General features: G+C 42.8%; 2 protein-coding genes across 9 annotated transcripts in view; both read left to right on the forward strand.

Annotated features, from left to right (window-relative positions):
• Positions 1-4,309, forward strand: part of tmcc1a (transmembrane and coiled-coil domain family 1a) — a 44,140-nt gene extending 39,831 nt beyond the window's left edge. For all 8 annotated transcript variants that reach the window (XM_062426876.1, XM_062426877.1, XM_062426875.1 and 5 more), the window contains one exon: positions 2,021-4,309. In XM_062426876.1, the coding sequence (XP_062282860.1) occupies positions 2,021-2,335 (315 nt within the window). In that variant the 3' untranslated portion in view covers positions 2,336-4,309. The remainder of the gene's footprint in view (positions 1-2,020) is intronic.
• A 2,152-nt stretch (positions 4,310-6,461) lies between these two features.
• Positions 6,462-18,856, forward strand: part of plxnd1 (plexin D1) — a 64,501-nt gene continuing 52,106 nt past the window's right edge. The window contains exons 1-4 of the mRNA XM_062426776.1: positions 6,462-7,691; positions 9,584-9,760; positions 13,206-13,337; positions 14,143-14,243. Coding sequence (XP_062282760.1) covers positions 6,480-7,691; positions 9,584-9,760; positions 13,206-13,337; positions 14,143-14,243 — 1,622 coding nt within the window. The 5' untranslated portion in view covers positions 6,462-6,479. The remainder of the gene's footprint in view (positions 7,692-9,583; positions 9,761-13,205; positions 13,338-14,142; positions 14,244-18,856) is intronic.

Raw genomic sequence — 18,856 nt, forward strand, 5'->3', positions numbered from 1 at the left:
ATTATTATATTGTCAGTATTTTAGAGACCCCTGAGTAATGGGTGTGAACTACAGGGGATGTTGAGAAGGGGGGGAAAGTGTATACTATGTCCCGTTCATTAAATTGCACCTCTGAATCCATAATCATGATGACATTACTCTGTTTGTAAAATAATTAGGCTATTTAGTATAAAGAAGTAGGCTATTTAACAATTTAGGTAGATATATCAGTCATTTGAATTGACAATTGAAACTATGATATAATGCAAGCGTACAATATAAATATTAGCGGCCGAAACTACAGAGCGACTTGTCCACAGTTACTTTTCCACAGTTACTTTTCCACAATATAAACTGATTATTTATTAATAACTGTTATTCATTTAATTGAAATATTGCTTATCGAAGTAATAGTTTAACTCCCTGGCTGATGACATCCTCTGGCATAATTCATGCTCAGTCATTTTTGTTTTTACTGTATTTCTGTGATGCTGCGCGCAACAGCTGAGACAGCGTTCACAGCACGGGTCATTTTTCCTCATTCTTTGTCTTTCTCAGGACCTTTGATTCCACCACTTACACACTAAATAATAATATGTGTTTCTGTTGATCTATTTCTGAGAGCGGGACCTCAGTCTGACAGCTCGTAAAGTTCTTATTCTTAGTCTTTAGTGCCATTTTCATGAATGGAGCTTCTCCACAACCTGCCGGTCGTCTGACCTTATGTGGTATTTTGGGGGCGTCATTCATGTTAATTTACTATTCTCGGGAACGCGCGTTCATTTAGAACAGGTGGGATTCATCATGTTTATGAAGGTCATTTACGACTGTTTCCTGGTGATACGAGTATTTGGTGAATCCGACGTGGCACACTCGTAAATTCCACCTCACGAGAAAAGTACGACAGATTTAAGAAGAAAAATACGAACATATTCTTGCATCTGGCCCAATGTCTGAAATAAACAAACTGAATTATATTTTCAAATTTTCCCTTTGTATTTAAACTATCCAAAATAGAATCAAAAATGGGTTCATGAATAAGGATGATATAGGAAGTTACCGAGTACCAAGTATCAAATGGCTTTAACCAGTGGTGTCATGTTGAAGGCCATTATGATGATGAATATTAACACACATCATTTTGCATTACATTTCATATGGATACTGTAATACCCCATCTAGAATGTAGGATGCACTAAAAGTGGTGCTTGAGTTGATATATTAAGTGCCCTCTAACAGTTTAAAAAAGCCTTAGAATTTTACAGTGATCTTCCAATTTCACTCAATTTTTTAATCTCAAATAACCCTTTTTCAAAATTCACAGCTTTTAATTCATATTACAGTTTTCATGACTGTTGTTTTCACTTTTCCCCGCTCCTTTAGCCAGCCACCTGCCCCCAACCTCTTAGCACGCTCAGCAACTGCTATTGAATTTAGCCAGATAGATCCTGTTAGAGCAACAACATCAAGATAACTGATTCACTGTATCAACAATCGTGACAAAATTGAGTTCAAATTTGAATTTGAATTTGAATTTTTTTACCAGTTTTCTGTCATTCGTATCATCGTGCATTGTGTCTTACTCATTTACAGCTTTAAATAGTAGTAAAGCTTACGTGGGCTGCTCAAACTAGACATCATGGTCAAGTTAAATTGAAAGTTTGAGGTGGTCACACACCCTCCATTCTTAAAAGCATTATCTCGTTGCTCATGTTGACACTGTAAACAGGCGGCCTGAGTCCAAGAATCCGGTCTGTCCATTGGTGTCTCTGTTAATAATGCAAGCATTTCCTTGTGGTTGACTCGCATTTCACCTGTCGTATCCTGTTACCTATGTGGGCTTAGGTTTATGTGTGTGTGCCAACATGAACTGTACTTACAGCTCAAGTTGCCCCATGACTGCATTTCCTTTCCCCGGCAGCAGAGGGTGGTAAAGTCTACTAAAAATGTATAGTATGTTTGGGGTTTAGTTTAAACTTGAAAAAGGTGACTTTGCTGACTGTTTTTTTTTTTTTCTTTCATTCCTGTGTGTCCTCTGCAGGAAGCGTTGGAAGCATGTCAGACCAGGATCTCTAAGATGGAGCTCCAGCAGCAGCAACAGCAGGTCGTCCAGTTGGAGGGGCTGGAAAATGCCACGGCCAGGACCCTCCTGGGAAAACTTATCAATGTGCTGCTGGCCCTTATGGCTGTCCTTCTGGTCTTTGTCTCAACTGTGGCCAACTGTGTGGTCCCCCTGATGAAGACACGCTCGCGCTCACTGTCCACCCTCCTCCTCATCCTCCTGCTTGCCTTCTTGTGGAGAAACTGGGACGCTCTCTCGGGGTATACACACCGCGCCCTGCAGCCCCCAGGATGACTAGACTGAAGCCAGCACTTGTTGCTTTTGATGACACCACATTAAACTGTAGCTGCAGCCATGCAGGAAGTTTGAATAACGTGATTGCCGTTAGGATGGCTGTGTGGCCGGCGCTGATAATCCGGTTGAGCACATTCGGACACGGCTCGGAATCAAGAAAAAGCGGAAGAAACCAAGTAAAGTTGAGAAGATACATGATTTTCACTTAGGATGGAACGAGACATGTTTACATTTTGGCAATGAACTCTTGTATTGATATCCCTCACAGAATGCAGCGTTGTACTGTTTTTATCCTTAGGGTTTAATCAATTATAATGTTATTATTTCTAATAATATTATTTTTATTTTCAACGTTATTTTATTCAATACCATGTAGCATTACCCTCCTCTCACTCTACACGAAGGGGAGATTAGTCAGGAAACCTGGGCTGGCAGTTTACCCCAAAGGCTCAGTCCATTTGTAGAGACATGCAAATGTGATCAATTGGTTGATTGCCTTTAGGAAGATAACTCTTACCTAGCTGTGATTGGTAGATTTGAACCATGGCTGAAAACCTTCCTGGGAGTTGCTCCTTACTTGCTGTGATGAAATGTTGTTCAGACAGAACATTTTGAAGGACTGACTATGACCACTGAGCGTCATAATGACTAGAGACTTTTTTTGTGCTTCCTTACCATTTCTAATAGCAAAGACCACATGCTTTTACTTATGTCCTTTTTAAGTAAAACTGTTTAATAGGGGAGAGTAAATATGAAACCTAAAGTCAGAATGGACCAGCTGTAGAAGGAGAAGATGCTCACCACAGAAAGTGCACATGAACGTACACAGAACATCTGGTTACTGTCAAGCAACATGTTTGTATACAATGCTGCATGTTTTCATGAAGAAAAAAATACACGGGAATCAGATTTGCTTTTAAAATCAATGACAGAAGGCCATTGTCCAAGTAAAACCAATTTGCCTGGATAATTGCTCCCCCTCACCGCACCACCACCATATTTGATATGATCAGGTTGGAAAGAGAGACCACTGGTGCTTATCCAGCTCCATCTCAGTTGGAACATGAATGCTGCTTCATATCTCTCCACTACCATGCCAGTCAAATGCACACTGCCTGTATATGACACTCTCCCTGCGTATTTTCCCTGTGGCCGTCCTTTTTCTACAAGTACACTATCATATAGTGTAATCACCCAGTGCCAAACCTTCGTCTACCCAGGGATGCCGGAGCACCAAAAGGGTCCACGTGAAAAGGAAAGAAAGGTCTTCTATTCAGATCTGTCATGAATGTTTTGCCTGGATGTCAAAGTGTTTTTTTTTGGTAGAGACAACTTCTGCGACGGACGTTTTGTTAGAAATTTCACAATCTGAACATGAACTCGACTCCCAATTCTTCAGTTGTGTGTTTCTGCACTTGCTTTCTTGAGTACAGTTCCTTAGCTTGATGTCCAGTCTTTCCAATACTTTCTTTCTCATCTAGTCAAGGACATGACAAGAAGACCAAGCACATTAAATAGTTCACCCTGCATTACATGTTGAGAAGCTGATGAATTGTACAGCTGCACTTTAGCACACTGCTAGATAACACATGGGTCAGGCCGAGACTTAAGAAATCTTTTGATAGAGATTTCAAAGGTTGTCACTCTTATGACAGTCATCCTCAGCAGGATAAGAAGAGTTGACTCAGGTCAGGATCACTGTCGTCCTTGTCTAAAGATAAAAACCCTCAGAAAGGACTTTAGCTCATTGCTTGTTCATCAAACTTGACTCCTCTCAAGTTGTGCAATTAACATGGCAATAGATTTACTGAGCTATTTCAATTTTGCCATGTTGGTTGCAGCAGACAAGTAGGGAGTGAGCTGACCTTTGACCTTAGCTTGACCTTGAAGTAACTCCTATGATATAGGGTTGTGTGCTAAACCACTCCAGTGCCTTCTGATGTCTTTTTCAAAGTGTGGAATAAATAAAGTGCATTCCTGACTAACTCATGTGCCTTTACTATCTCTTTTTAAAAGTGACTCTGTGATCCATGCCTGTGTCTGATTGAGTGGGCTGCTTCTTATGATTTGAATCCCCTTTAAGGAGTCACTCCCTGCATGTTTGCCATGTGACCACTAGATGGCGATCGTATGCCTTATTTGTCCTTAATGGGGCTGTGAAAGGCTGCGTGTAGTTTGTGTGCATGTGAGTGCTCTGTTATAAGGGAGGTCGGGGTCCTTATCAGGAAGGAAACAGGTTGGGTGGAATGCCCCTTTAACCGCAATCATACTGCCAAAAGTCAGATTGGGTCACAAGGGACAATATTTTTAATATAAACACGAGAGACCACGTTTCCCCAACTTGATTCTACCATTCTTATGCTGTCTCTCTTTCTCCCCCTCTATCAATCTCTCTCTCACACACTCACACACACACACATCTTAATCCCCCTGAATGTCGTGTTTGATTGAGCAGCACCAAACCGCAGTACTCAGTCACACCTGGCCGGTGATATCTGATGCTGACAGCTCTGACCCACACCTGGTCTTATCCCTGCAGGACTTCATACACTCCCCCTCAAGGCCCACTGCGGCTCGCGCTAACACACACACACACAAACACACACACACACATGCGAGCGCGCGCTGTTGAGGTTGTCCATGGCTCAGTCATTGTGCTGTGCATTTGGGGGGTCATTATGGTGCACTTTATCAGAGCGCTTTCCTCCTTTTATACACTGCCAGATTTGATGCGCATGGCTGTGTGCCAAGGTAAACACGGGGCGCACTTATCTGGCCTACTGAAAGCTGCAAGTGATGGCGGGGGGAGCCGAGAGAGTAAGTTGGTCCCCAGAGGAGTCCACAGTAAATAGACACAAGCGATTCCGCACTATTTACTATCAACTTTAATTATTGCATGTATTCAGAGATAATATACTTTTGGGCACGCCTGCAAACTGATGTAGCCTATGCAGTGTCTGACACACTCCTGGTAGTTTCCGTACTCGAGATCATACATTTCTATTCAGAGATGTCACGCACACTCCATCCAGAGACAAAAAATGCTAACCATATTCGTGCATTTTTGAGTGGGGGCGCATGTGTTGTGTTTGAATATTTATGAGGTAAAGCGCAAGAAAGCTATGTTGAATGTCAAAAACCGGAAAGGTGTGCTGATGTGACCATCTGGTAGCACTTTCACGGTGCTTACCGTGCCGTATGTGCCCAAAACGGAACCCTCCGGATCTGCAGAACTAATCTGAGAGCCGAGGGACTGGGGAGCACAGGAGGTGGGACTGTGACCCGTCATTAACCCCGATATGAGCGGAACCACGCAGGGCCGGAGATTCATCAAGTAGTCTGTCTTGAAAGGAAAAGTACAGGGTCATTAGAACCCTAACCATAACCCCTAGCCCACTATATAGTTTAAATAATTTATTATTTTAACTTAAGTTAATTTTTGACATTGCTACTTTTTAAATATTGATGGTCTAGCATACATCAGAGAAAATGGGTTTCAAATGTACCTGGGCAAATTGGGGGGAAAAAAAGGTATTTAGAAGCTTTAATAGTAGTCTACATCTAATAACAGTGCTCAATCACAGCAGAGTGGCCTGACATGGAGCGCTTTGATGGGAAGTGACATTACAGGGAGGCAGCACCCACGGACTTCTCAGGGTTAATGAGGTGACAAATGTGTTCCCAGTGAGGTCAGCAATTTACTTAAATGTGTCATTTATTCATGCTTTATTTATTAATCAATTCAAGAAGTCGGACATGACTCCAAACAAGTTTAATCACCCGTGTGCATGATAATGTCCAGACATTGCGCGTCGATAAATCCACTATATTTATTTATTTACTTATTTCCAGTAGGTTATTGTTTGGAGATCGTAAAAAAAAAAAAAAAAAAACAATCTCAACGAGGCATTGTGGCTCAGTGTGACTCGGGAGAAGGCTGCTGAGCTGCACAGTGGGCAGAGAGGGACAGAGGAGGCAGCCTGAAAAGGAAGCACGACTCGCTTATCGCGTCATTCTGGGTTTAGGCGTTGAGCAGGAAACAGCCTTTCCTCTCGGATTGTCGCAGTAGGAACAAACACACAATTTTGTCTTTGCTCAATGCACCCCTCGGCACAGAACACGCGGAAGCCGGTCAGAAGGAAAAATGCCTCCTTCGATAGAGATAGCTGTTCTGCTTCTCGGCGTCCTGGTTTTGGAGACGCGCCGGAGTGCCAGCGCGCTGCACATCCAACAGGCATTCGCGTCTCCAAATCAGACGAATAACTTCGTGGTGGACCCGGTGTCCAGGAAGGTCTACCTGGCCACCGTCAACACAATCTACCAGCTGAACGGGACCTTGACCATCGAGGTGGAGAAGAGGACAGGTCCGGTGGAAGACAACCTGTTGTGCCATGCGCCACAGCTTCCCCAGGCTCCATGCGAGCATCCCAAATCCCTCACTGATAACTACAATAAGCTCCTGGAGCTGGACCGAGAGCAAGGGGTAGTGGTGGTATGTGGATCCGTGTACCAAGGCTTCTGTGAGCTCAGAAAAATGGAGAATATTTCGGAGATAGCGGTGGAGTTCCCATCTCAGGGCGAGAAGACCGTTTTCCCAAGCATGCTTAACATCGCTGCCAATCACCCGAATGCATCCACTGTCGGGCTCATCTTCAGGAGCCACGGGGGAAACACCCGGCTTCTCGTCGGGGCGACCTACACAGGGGCTGGTACCCAATTTTTCCCCAAGAATCACAGCAAGGAGGACCTGCGCTTTGAAAACACCCCGGAGATCGCCATCCGCTCTTTGAATGTCAAGGATTTATCCCGACTTTTCACCTATGACATTAACCCCTCAGAGGATAATGTGTTCAAGATCAAACAAGAGGTGAAAACCAAAAACAAGCTGAACTTCGTCCACGCTTTTATGCAGAAGACTTATTCATACATAGCCTTCAACAATGACGCGAAAATGGGCCACAAGGAAAGCCAGCCAAACAGCATCCTTGCCAGGATATGTCTTGATACCGAGACCCCCAAAAAATCCACTGGCCCGGAGAGCAGGAAGCTCACGGAGTCCTACATTCAGATGCCCCTACAGTGTGGATTTAACGGGAACATTTACAACCGGTTGATGTCCGTGTACCCCGCGGAGATCCATACAGAGGACGGTAAGAGCTCAGAATCATACCTGTTCGGAGTGTTCTCCAAGGGTGACAGAAAGTCTGCCCTGTGCGCCTTCAAGTTTGGTGACATCGAGGAAGAGATCCGACAAGGCCGCAGGAACTGCTCCAACTCTCCCAGCAGTGATGTTCAGGTGTTGGACAGCGTTATCCAGGGCTCCGGGGCAGCCTGCATTATGAAGGGAAACCTGGTGGTAAGTACTAATAGATATCTTGTTTCAGTAAAGAGAATTATTAATTTAATTATCTTCACTTTATCTGCTTTGATTTCATGACATGGCTAGACATGTTATGCAATTTAAAAAAAAAAAAAAGTAAAAGTGAACAGGTCATAATCAGTCCAAAAGTATTATTTGACACAACAATGGTTAAATATAGTTCCAGTTTTCTAGAAACAAGTATACAGAGTAGTATAGAATAGGTGACAACATTTGCGAGAAGGGCACAATTGAGAAATTATCAACCTCACCATCAGATATTTCTAATTTTTGACCAACAAATGACATGGCTTTTCATTTTTTTTTTTTTTATTTATGTTTTGATTTCTTATTTAAGTATTATTTTGCGAACATTAATAGATATTTTTCAATGTGAGGTTTAAAATTGGAGCTTCAATATGACCATTACAGTTTCGATACAGAGTGTTCCTTGTGTGCCTAAACATGCATGGCCAATAAAGCTGCTTCCAATTCTGATTTATGAAACCAGATGTACCCTAAAGTTGTTCTGGCTCTACAAAAATAAGACAAACTCACTCATGACTAGCTGTATCTCCCTGACAGTTCCCATTCATGTTTGCTAGCAGTTATCCTCTTTAGCCCTAAGGCTCATGACTTGGAGAGAGGATCTCCCATGTCACGAGTAGAGGTCATAATAGCTGGAAAGATGCTCCAGAGCCATGCTGGAGGTTATGGGAAGGGTGAGACTTCTCACATCCAGCAACTCCGTATCTTATCAAATATGAAGACAGGAAGGGTCAATAGTTGACTGTTTTTCAGTAAAACCTCAGACATGTCTTCTTTTTTATTGTTCGTCGGCTGCTAACTATAGCCCAACCACTAATTTAGCAATGATAGTGAATAAACTGCTGCTTTGTCATAAACACATGCTTAGATATTATCTTGTGTTTTTAACTGCATGCTTTCCACTTGCATACCAAACTAAATATTTGCCCTTAAGGAAACTTAAACATTGCACACTACTGTATATATGGTCCGATTGTTTTCACCCCATATTCATGGTGTCTAATAATAAAAGCAGGGAAAGCACAGTTTCATAGGAATGCAGTAAAATTCCAGCTTTTCATTGTGGTGGTTTTGACTGACAGAGAAGAGGTCAAAGGAGGATGCCCCGCGACCACTGTGCTGTCAGGTCAGAAAGGTTGCCCTCCCCGCTGGCACTGCCTTGTCGGCTCTGGCCCCAGCTCCCCCATGACCAGTTTTCTGAATACTATCTAAATTGGACCGCTGGCCTCCCTAAGACAGACAACTGCTTAGTTCAAAGTGTTTTTCCCTGCTGTAGTACAACCGACTTATCCCTCACAGAATAAAGTTTGCCTTTCTTTAGTTTAGCATTTATGCCCCCATGGCTGCTGAAATGTGATCTTTCTTGTTGTCGACAGTCTGAAGGCCAGCACTGAGGGAAGGCCAGACACAATTTATGATAAGAGAGATGAGGCCTCGAGCAGAAGGGCTCGTGGGAAACGACTCTACAAATATCCACTGTGCTTAATTCTTTTTTTTTTTTGCCTCTGCGTGCTCTAAAATATTCGGAGAATTCCCAATAGATCCTGGTGCTCATCCAAGCATGGCACTAATGTTTTATCATTGCCTGCTGAGGATTTGACAAAAGCAGAGTCTTATGAGTGTTGAAGACCCTTGTAAGCCCTTTTCAAGTATTCACTGAGATGTCTAAAAAGTGATTTAGAAGAATGAGCCGAACCGTTGTGATAGCTACTATCAGCTCTTGTTTTTCATTTCACTTTCATCATTCAGGGCGCTGTTCTCTCCTGTTTTCTAATCTGTGTGCTATGCTTCCGTATGAAAGCTGATGGGGATTGATCTCTTTCATTTTGTCTCTGTTCTAGCTGCAGCCGGAGCAGCTGGACTGCGGTGCGGCCCACCTGCAGCACCCACTGGCCCTACGGCGGCCCCTGAAGGCCATTCCTCTGTTTGAATACTCTGGCCTTAATTCAGTCTCTGTGGACAATGTACACAATCGCACTGTGGTTTTTCTGGGAACCAGTAATGGACGCCTTCGTAAGGTGAGACACATACACACACACATCAGTGCTTTTAAGTGATCAAGCCAAGGACTTACATAACCTCAGGTCAAAGGACATAATGGTCACCACTGAATTGAGTTAATATTTTTAATGTGATTGAGCCCTCAAGCTTGGAAAAACTATAACAGTAACAGAGATACATAGTGCAGCTCTGATGTGGCTGCTGAGTCTTTCAATAAACCAACATAGGTGTGTAATGAAACACTCCGAGCCACAACAGAACAAACAGGAATGTCTGCTTTCATCTCGCAGGTTCTCAGCACTGTCACCACCCAACCCCCTCACTCCATTCATCCATGACCCATCCTGGCCCATTAAGTAGTCCTAATCATGTGCACTAATGTTCCTAAGACCTGGTTCTCGTCTGAGAGATCACCAGAAAGCCCTTTAACAAGACTTTGTGACGACGTATGACTCAGCCCTGCCATGAGTTGGTGATTTCAGTCAGCGGCATGAGACCTCAGCTTTGGAACATCTGCAGCGGGTCCAGCTTGTGAAAACCTTTCCCGTCCAATTAACAGCATTCCTTAATTCTGTCTCAGCCACATTCCTAGTCACCCCTGACTGGGCTCGCTAAACAGCAGCCTGCCTGCGAGCGCCACAAGCTGCTCTTCAGCTGTCTGCGGAAAACAACATAAACTGGCTCTGAAAGCTTTCTGACCTTATTGTTTTGCAATAGGCTGGTACCGTTTTACAACATTAAAACCATCCTGCTGTGGGGTGTTTCGTTGTGGGCCTGCTAAAAGAGCTCCTTGTTTTCCTGCCCAGACAAAGGCACTGTTTTGGCCTCGACTGAGCGTGCAGTAATAGATTTTGGATGGGTTATACCGGATGCACAACATCGGTTGGGATGGTGTAAACAACTGTGTGTGTATATGACTGCGTTTGTGTACGTTTGTTTCCTTGATTGCAGGTTTGACTGTATTTTTAGGTGTTTGACATTGTCTGCAGGCCAGTGTGAGTGGTTTAGTGATTTCATGTGTTTACTCCGATGAATGCATTCCCTCTGATTACATGCTATATGTGAGTTCTCCCAGCATGTGTCTCAACCTTGTCATACAGGGAGCATAGTATTTCTGCAACCTTGGGCAACAGACTCTGCTTTTTTAGCTTTATGTGTCTTTCATTGTTTGTAAATGTATGTGTGTGTGTGTGTGTGTGTGTGTGTGTGTGTGTGTGTGTGTGTGTGTGTGTGTGTGTGTGTGTGTGTGTGTGTGTGTGTGTGTGTGTGTGTGCCCCGAGGATAGAGCTGTTACAGAGGTTAATGGTGCTGTTAGTGTGTGTAATGTGATTCTGACTGTGAGTTTGGCTCAGACTAAACACAGGGGAGCAGTGGTTGAGATTAAGTTAGGCCTCTTTTACTGTCTTTGAGAGAGCCCTCAGTGAAGTAATTTGTAATTACATGCATGTTTTAATGAAGTCTCTCCTTCCCCATTACAGCTGACTTCCATTTTCTGCCTCTCACTGTGTCCACCTTTATCTCACTCTCCTCCAATTTTACTCTCTCAGTCAGTCAGTCCGGCCCCCCACTTCTCAGTTCATCGCTTCATTGTCCCCTCTCTCTCTCTGTTCCTCTCTTATTCCATCTCAAATATAAAAGGCCCTTTGATTCATTTTGCAAACATACGTTATCTCCTTCTCTTTCTTGTTTTCTCTCTCCTGCCCCACCTCCATCTGTCTTTATTCTCTCTCCTTTACACCCAGGTAGACACAGCCGCACACACCTAGAAAGAGAGAGAGAGAGAGAGAGCACACAGCTGCTGAGCACTCTTTAGTTGAATAGGGTCTTTCATCTGCAGGGAGATAGACAGAGAATAGAGTCAGAGCGACCTGCCAGTACAGCCTGTGTTTTGTTAGTTGACCTGGTGGCACACTGTGCCACAGCTCCCCTCACCACTCCTCCCCTCTGCTCCCCGTCCAGGTGTGTGGGCTGCTGTTTATTCACTCCTCGCCGTGTCACTCCGCGTATGTGTTTGTAGTCACTGAGGTGCGGGGTGAAGACACAGCACAGCTGCTTAGAATCTCCAAACCAGAGGAATGTGTGTGTGTGTGTGTGTGTGTGTGTGTGTGTGTGTGTGTGTGTGTGTGTAGGTAGATGGGTGGGTGGTGTTATAAAAACGATAGTGCTATTTGGAGGCTGAGATAATGTCACTCATCACAGGTTAAGCCAATGGTTTACTAAGCTTCTGTCTGCTGTGGTTTAACATTAACCAGCAGTAAGTGGTAATGGTTTTGTCTGTGTGTGTGTGTGTGTGTGTGTGTGTGTGTGTGTGTGTGTGTGTGTGTGTGTGTGTGTGTGTGTGTGTGTGTGTGTGTGTGTGTGTGTGTGTGTGTGTGTGTGTGTGTGTGGTGTCCCTCATAGGCTACTTTTGTGGGAAATTTCAGACTGAAGACCAGTTGATTGAAAAAATCTGACTTTTGGGTCGGCGATTAAGGTTATGGTTAGGTTTGGGTGGTTAGGATTAGTGTTAGGCAAGTCATGGTTATAATTAGGGTACATTTCCAGGAGATTAAAGTAAGTCTATGTAATGTCCCCAAAAGTGACCATGATCTGATATGTGTGAACGGTTGGAGAAGTGACATAGACCGTGCTTGTCACCAGATGTCGGCCACTTTCCTAGTTCCTCTGGATAGCAGGATGTCTCCAGTGAAGGGAAACCCGACAAATCGCAGAAATAAGAGCTTTCACTGTCTGCGTGACAGGAAGTCTCACTCAGCACAGTTTGTTTTTCTACAGCGCTGTGTGTGTGTATGTGTGTGTGTGTGTGTGTGTATGTTTGTGTGTACGTGAGAACATGTCACCCGTTTTATTATCTCGAGCTGTTGGAAGGCCAATGTGTAGATAAATCACTGCTCAGTGGAACAAGATTAGGCACACCACTCGAACAAAAGGCCTCCTAAAATATATTTGAGCAGTTTGAACATGCAAGAAATATTTCAGAATAGAAACACGAACGTTCATGATTAGAAAAAGACACTTAAACAGACTTGGAAGCTATTGTTTATACATTCATACAATTACGTCACATGATTTTTCGGGGGATGTTTTGTGCTTTGTAGTGAGGTTCAGAAAAACTTCCAAAGAAAATCATCTATGTATCTTTCCAAAACATCACAGTAGCCTCAAAGTCAGAGGCAAGAGGTGTGAAATAAACAGGAAGTAAATCAGAAAGCTGCTCAGCAACACCTTTTTAGGTGTTGCAGCCAGTACACCTGGCCCTGAATTTGCTCTAACTGTGCTGCTGGTAGAATGTGATTATATTGAGCAATACTTCTATCTGAATGTGCAACAAGAAGTTGGCTAAACTGCTCAGTTGACTTTTTATTGTGGGAAAATATTTATTGCACCATTTTGCACTCGTTCCAACACTGTGATTCAACATGTGTCCTGTGCTCTGTTTCCTCATTCATGTTTCTTTCACAGCTGACCCTCCTAGCGAACATGACCTTGGCTAACCAGTGGACACTGAAGCTGCCAGCCAGTGAACCCGTTCATCACATCATGACCTTCGACCCCAACGACAGGAACTTCCTTTATCTCATGACCTCTCATCATGTAAGAATGTGACTGCAGGGAAAGCTCCAGTCTCAAAGTGTTTGTTGATTCTCTCCATCTCTGTCAGTGATTTATTCACGTTGGCATAAAGAAGAATCATAATAGCCACAATCAGACCTCATTTCACATCCTGTGAATCTTCCTAACCTCAATTTAGCTGAACAGTCACATATTTGTGGTGAAGACAGACCTCCAATAGGCTTCGGTGCTGCATCTCCAAACCAATATGTTTCACAACAGTCGCTTATGACAGGAGGATGTGGCTGCACTTCCAGTAGTTCTGCTGCACAGTGCAAATGTATCTAATTGTAAGTTGACTGCAGTGAAAACAAATCACTGTGCTTCCTGCCTAAGAAGTAAACAACTGATGGTTTCAGCTGCACACGGATAAGATAAAGCTCTTTAAAGAAAACTATTGCATATATGATATACATAACTATCAATATATAACTTAATCTATAAGGTTGCTACTAAATCTTTTGTTCAATTAATTGTATGTCAAAAGCCCAAGATCACGTCTTTATGTTGCTTGTTTTCTCCAACTAACAGTCCAAAATCCAAAGATATTTGATTTATAATGATATAAGCATCAAATTCTCAAATTTGGGTAGCTTGAACCGGTAAATGTTTTACATTCTTTCATGATAAATTACTTAAGCCATCAATCAATCATGCTGCTGATTCTCTGTTGCTTGTTTCAGCACTAGTTCTCTGTTAAAGGTCTGCACTGATCTTGAAAAGTTGTTTTCATATGGCATACGTTTTGAAATGTGTGTGTGATTTATCCTTGTGCTGTGGTATACAGATGCTGAGGGTGAAAGTGTCAGATTGTGACCAGTGGAGGAGCTGCAGTGACTGTCTGGGAGCAGGTGACGCCCACTGCGGCTGGTGTACTCTGGAAAATCGGTAAGAAACATTTGTTTTTGTTTCCCTGTGTATCACACAGATCCCCCCCCTCCCACCCCACCCAGACTTGTACTCTTTCTCTCTCAGCCTCTTTTCTCCTGCCAGAAAAAAACATAATTCAATCAGATTATCATATGCATTAGTGTCATGCACCTGCCACATGCTTTTTGACGTAATCTGTTTAGATAATGTGGAAATGTCTGTCTATTGTTTCTACTGTCTCACTGCTGCAGCTGTTTAAGTGACTAAAAATGGACTCATTTTCAAGCTATAACAGATTGATGACATAATAAAATGATTTCTGTTTGTCATTTTAATACTTGTAGCGTTTAAATCAATAAAACCACTGAGGCGCATTTGCTGGTTTTCATCATCTTCACTCTCCATTTCAAAATGTCGCCCGGCTGAATGGGTCTTGGCAGTAACAGAGTGTGTTTTTGGGTTGGAAAGCTGTTGTTGGATAGAGCAGAATTGATTTGCTTATTATTAGGCCTCAGACCGGGGAGCAACATCATTGTTTGGAGCGGTCCTCTGGTTCTTTGGTAGTTTAGGGAGGGGGTGACAGGCTGGGAGCGCCCAGCGAGGAGTGACTTGGCTGAAGTGTTTCTGTGAGTGAGTGAGAGTACACTGTGATTAATGTGGCTCTGTCAGGGCCGGCTTTCTGGCTGTGCGTTCACTGGCTTTCAGGGAGAATATGTGTGGTGTCGAGCTGTGTTTGTTTCTGTTTTGTTTGACTGTCTGTCTGTCTGTGGGTGTGTGCGTGTTAGTTGGTTGGTTGCTTGGTGATTAAAGCAGATCAGACAAGATAGTGAATTTTGTGATGAGTTGTGCTGCAGCTCTGGAGGCTCTGGCATTGCCAGGGGCCATTCAGAACTGGAAGAGTGGAACTGATGAGAGTTGTGTGTGTGTGTGTGTGTGTGTGTGTGTGTGTGTGTGTGTGTGTGTTTGTGTGTTTGTGTGTGTGCGTGTGTGTGTGTGTGTGTATGTGTGGTCAGGCTGTCTCGCTGTCATCTCCCTGTCTCCTCTTCTTATTTATATACTGTCATCTCTTTATCCCAGTCCCTTTCTCGCTTCACTGCATTTTTCTTACCCTTGTGATTCTCTCTCTGTCTTCGGATTCCTTTTTTTCCCCTCTCTTGCCCTCGTATTTTCCAGTAGCTTTGAGAATTCAGTTATCCTTCTCTCAACCTCCCTCTCTGTCCCCGTATTCCTCGTATCCTCCTCCACCCAGTGCTCTTGTCCTCCTCTCTATCCCTCTACAAAGGAGCGTTGATTGTGATGATGGTGGTGGGAGGGAGAGTGCACACTGGTTCTTTTGACAAGGAAATGTCAAAGTGTGTAAGCCTGTGTGTAAGTGTCAGCGAGAGTGTGTGTCGCTGTCTGGCTCTCGGAGGCCAGGGAGCTGATGTCATGAGTGTGTGTATGTGTGTGTTTGATGCACTGTTTGGCCAGTCATGCTGTCCGCAGGGCTGGCGCTGTGGCCTCAGAGCCCATGGGATCAGAGGGTTGATGTGAGGGGGTGGATGGTGTCCTCCATCACCTCGCTGTCTGATACAACTACAGATGCTGAATATAGAAAAAAGGCCCACTAGAGAGCTATCTCACAATCTATGAAACCACCACTGTCTCTGTGGGTGTCTGTTTGATTTTATGCATGGTTCTGACGTCTTTCAGCACGTCGGCATGTAGAGCAAGCATGAAAACATGTCTGTTCACTTGCTGGAGTTGGCATTGTTGTCTGAGAAGATAGAGCTAGTTTCTCCGCCAGAGATAAAGCTTAGTCCTTGATCACTCTTTTCATGCTGGGTCTGGTTTAATCTGCTACATGTCACAAGAAGGCACTGTAATATCTTTATTTGAATCAAATTATGCATCATGTGCAGTCTTTGCTATTCACAAATTATCATGCTTATCTTGTCGCACAGTGACTTTGTGCGTATCTGCGTGTGTCTGTGCCCATGTGTGCGGTTTGAAGCTCATATGTTCTCATGCTGTTTAACAGACTTGCTGGCTTACCACCTTATCTGACATACAGACACTTAGGAGGTGATGAGCTTTCTCAGGTCATATTTTAGCAGCATATGGGCTTTGTTTATTTCAAGGAGCTGTTTGAAAAGCTTTTAAAGTCAGCACGCTGTAGCAAGGCAGATGATGAGAGTGTGTGTGTCTTTTTATTTTTTTTTATTTTATGTTTATTATTTGCTCCAACCTTTTAGAGCGGAGAAGAGTGCCTTGAATTAATTCCTTCTCACAGCTGCACTTGATCAAATTATTGTTTGAATGAATTAGCTGACAAAAAAAAGGGGAAAAAAGAGAAAGGACGAAATATGTCACGACATCTTAAATGGTTTTTCAACTTAGGTCATGTCACTTGTTAGTAAGCAACTTAATTTGCTGTCCAGTTGTTACAGAAATCACATGCCATTTGTTGATGTCCATCTGAGATTGCATGTCGTTCTCTTTTGAGATTGTAAGATGAAGTTTCCTGGAATCCTGCTTCAGTTTATACCAAGTGGCATCTATGAGGTATTTAGTACTTAAAGATAAAATCTGGAGTTTACTTGATAATCTAAATATATTCTTCTAGATGGAACACAAGGAGGACACTTTTAACCCATCATAACCCATCAAGCTGAAGTCTTATTTTAATCTCAAAACACATGCATAATTCATAGTTATTTGTCATGAACAGTTATAAATATAATCTCAAAGATAGAGCTGAGTGTTGAATACGTTTTGAAGGCTGACTGAAATGTATAGTATCGAAAACAGTACTGAAAGTTAGCATCAAATGCATTGTCAGGTCTTATTTCCCTGTTTAGTAACACTTTATAATAAGGGTACGAGACATAAATAATTCTTAACCGAAGACGATTTATTGCAAGAATGAATGCAGGATGTATAATGAATTCCTGTTGCTCACCATTATTCGTTAACATGTAATAGATCATCAATTAATGAATATTTATTAACAGTTACTTCATACATTATTAATATAATATAAAATAAAGGGCATTTCAGACACATGCGTTTGATCAGCATCTGCAAAAATTGAAGCAGAACAGTACAGTCAAAGTAGTCAAATGTACACATTTCTGCATGGCTCTTCATGTCACATTTACAATATGTGTGAATGGGCGTTTTTATGACTATTTTATTATATTTTTATTATTAAAAAAAGTGGAGTGTAGCACCTTGAGAATAGAGTAGTTCAAGTAGTCGTCTTGCTGAGATACTTGTTTGAAAATTATTGCTTAATGAACATTCAATAAAAGGAAATATCTTTCAATTCTGAGTTCATCATTATTTAATTAAGAGTTTTTAAAAAATAGTTTCTTTTCAAGTGAAGTCAGAAAACATTCTTCATTTCAGTGCTCTATTCAGGACTAAGTCACTATTACCTCATTATCTGTACACTACTTGGTGTCCCAGTCTTCACTGAAACATTAAACTGACATTAGTATTAAAAAATGTCAAGCGATACTCAGCAGCCCTCAAAGAGCAACTTTCGAAATGGAAATGCAGTGAACATCATCAACTTAACAAAATCTGTGGTGGCAAATTTTGCTTGTACATTTTCAGTGTATTTTACTGTTTATCTGTAAATCCGTTGGAGTGTGACAGTTGACTTTGCTGAGATTGTGTTCAGAGTTTATGAGTTTGTTTGTGTCTATGGGATTTTTGTGTTGCTTGCAGAGCCACTCAGTTCTATTTTTAGTTCAGCAGCTGACCTCATGGCCCCTCTCAGCCCCTCAGTGCCAATGGGACAAAGAATCTGGACATTCACTTTCCTCTGGCACATATACGGACACTTGCAGGCATGCAGACACACAGACACACACTTTTAAAACAACTGTGAAAGTGTGAGAAGGAAGTGGGATGTGCCAAACTCATTATGTAGTATGCTAGGATGTTGCTAAATGGGGCCTCTTTGGTTTCTCCTGACTCTGAGGTCACTTTGTCCTACAATTCTGCACTGCAGATGAACTGAACTCTGTGCCAACTGCCAGTTCATTAGTGAAGCAGAAGTCAGAGTATGAGGCCACCTTGCTTGTTGAATGCCCTCTCACAATTCTTCTGCCCTAGACATTCATTATACTCACAGATAGGGACACACACGCACTGTATGCTCTATGTGTGTTGTCACAGACACACACATTCATGGATGCACGGGACTGTTGATCTGCATGGTTTCAGAATGAGTAGTTTTCTTTTATTCAACTATCGGTAACTGGCCCCTGATCTTAGTGCCTACGGGATGGGTTGCCATAGCAATGTGCGTGACCTAGAGTCAAGTAGTCTCTTGTGTTGAGCCAGACAAACTGACAGGCGAGGTCTGAATGTGACATTAGGAGACCAGACCACCTCATAAATCTGTGGGAAGCAGACCATGAAACCCAATGGTGAGAATTCGTCAACTCCTGGAATGAAATGGAAACATGAAACTTGGTCCTTTTCTTTACAAAGGATAAAATATCAATCTCAAAGTTCTTCATTCACGCACCAGTGTGCTAGTCCAGTAGCTGACTGGGTCTCGATTACCTGCTGCAGCAGTGACAAGCAATTACTATATGTGAGATGATCATATTCTGAGATGGGACATGCTGATGGAA

This window comes from Scomber scombrus, chromosome 10, assembly GCF_963691925.1.
Source record: "Scomber scombrus chromosome 10, fScoSco1.1, whole genome shotgun sequence".
Taxonomy (NCBI): Eukaryota; Metazoa; Chordata; class Actinopteri; order Scombriformes; family Scombridae; genus Scomber; species Scomber scombrus.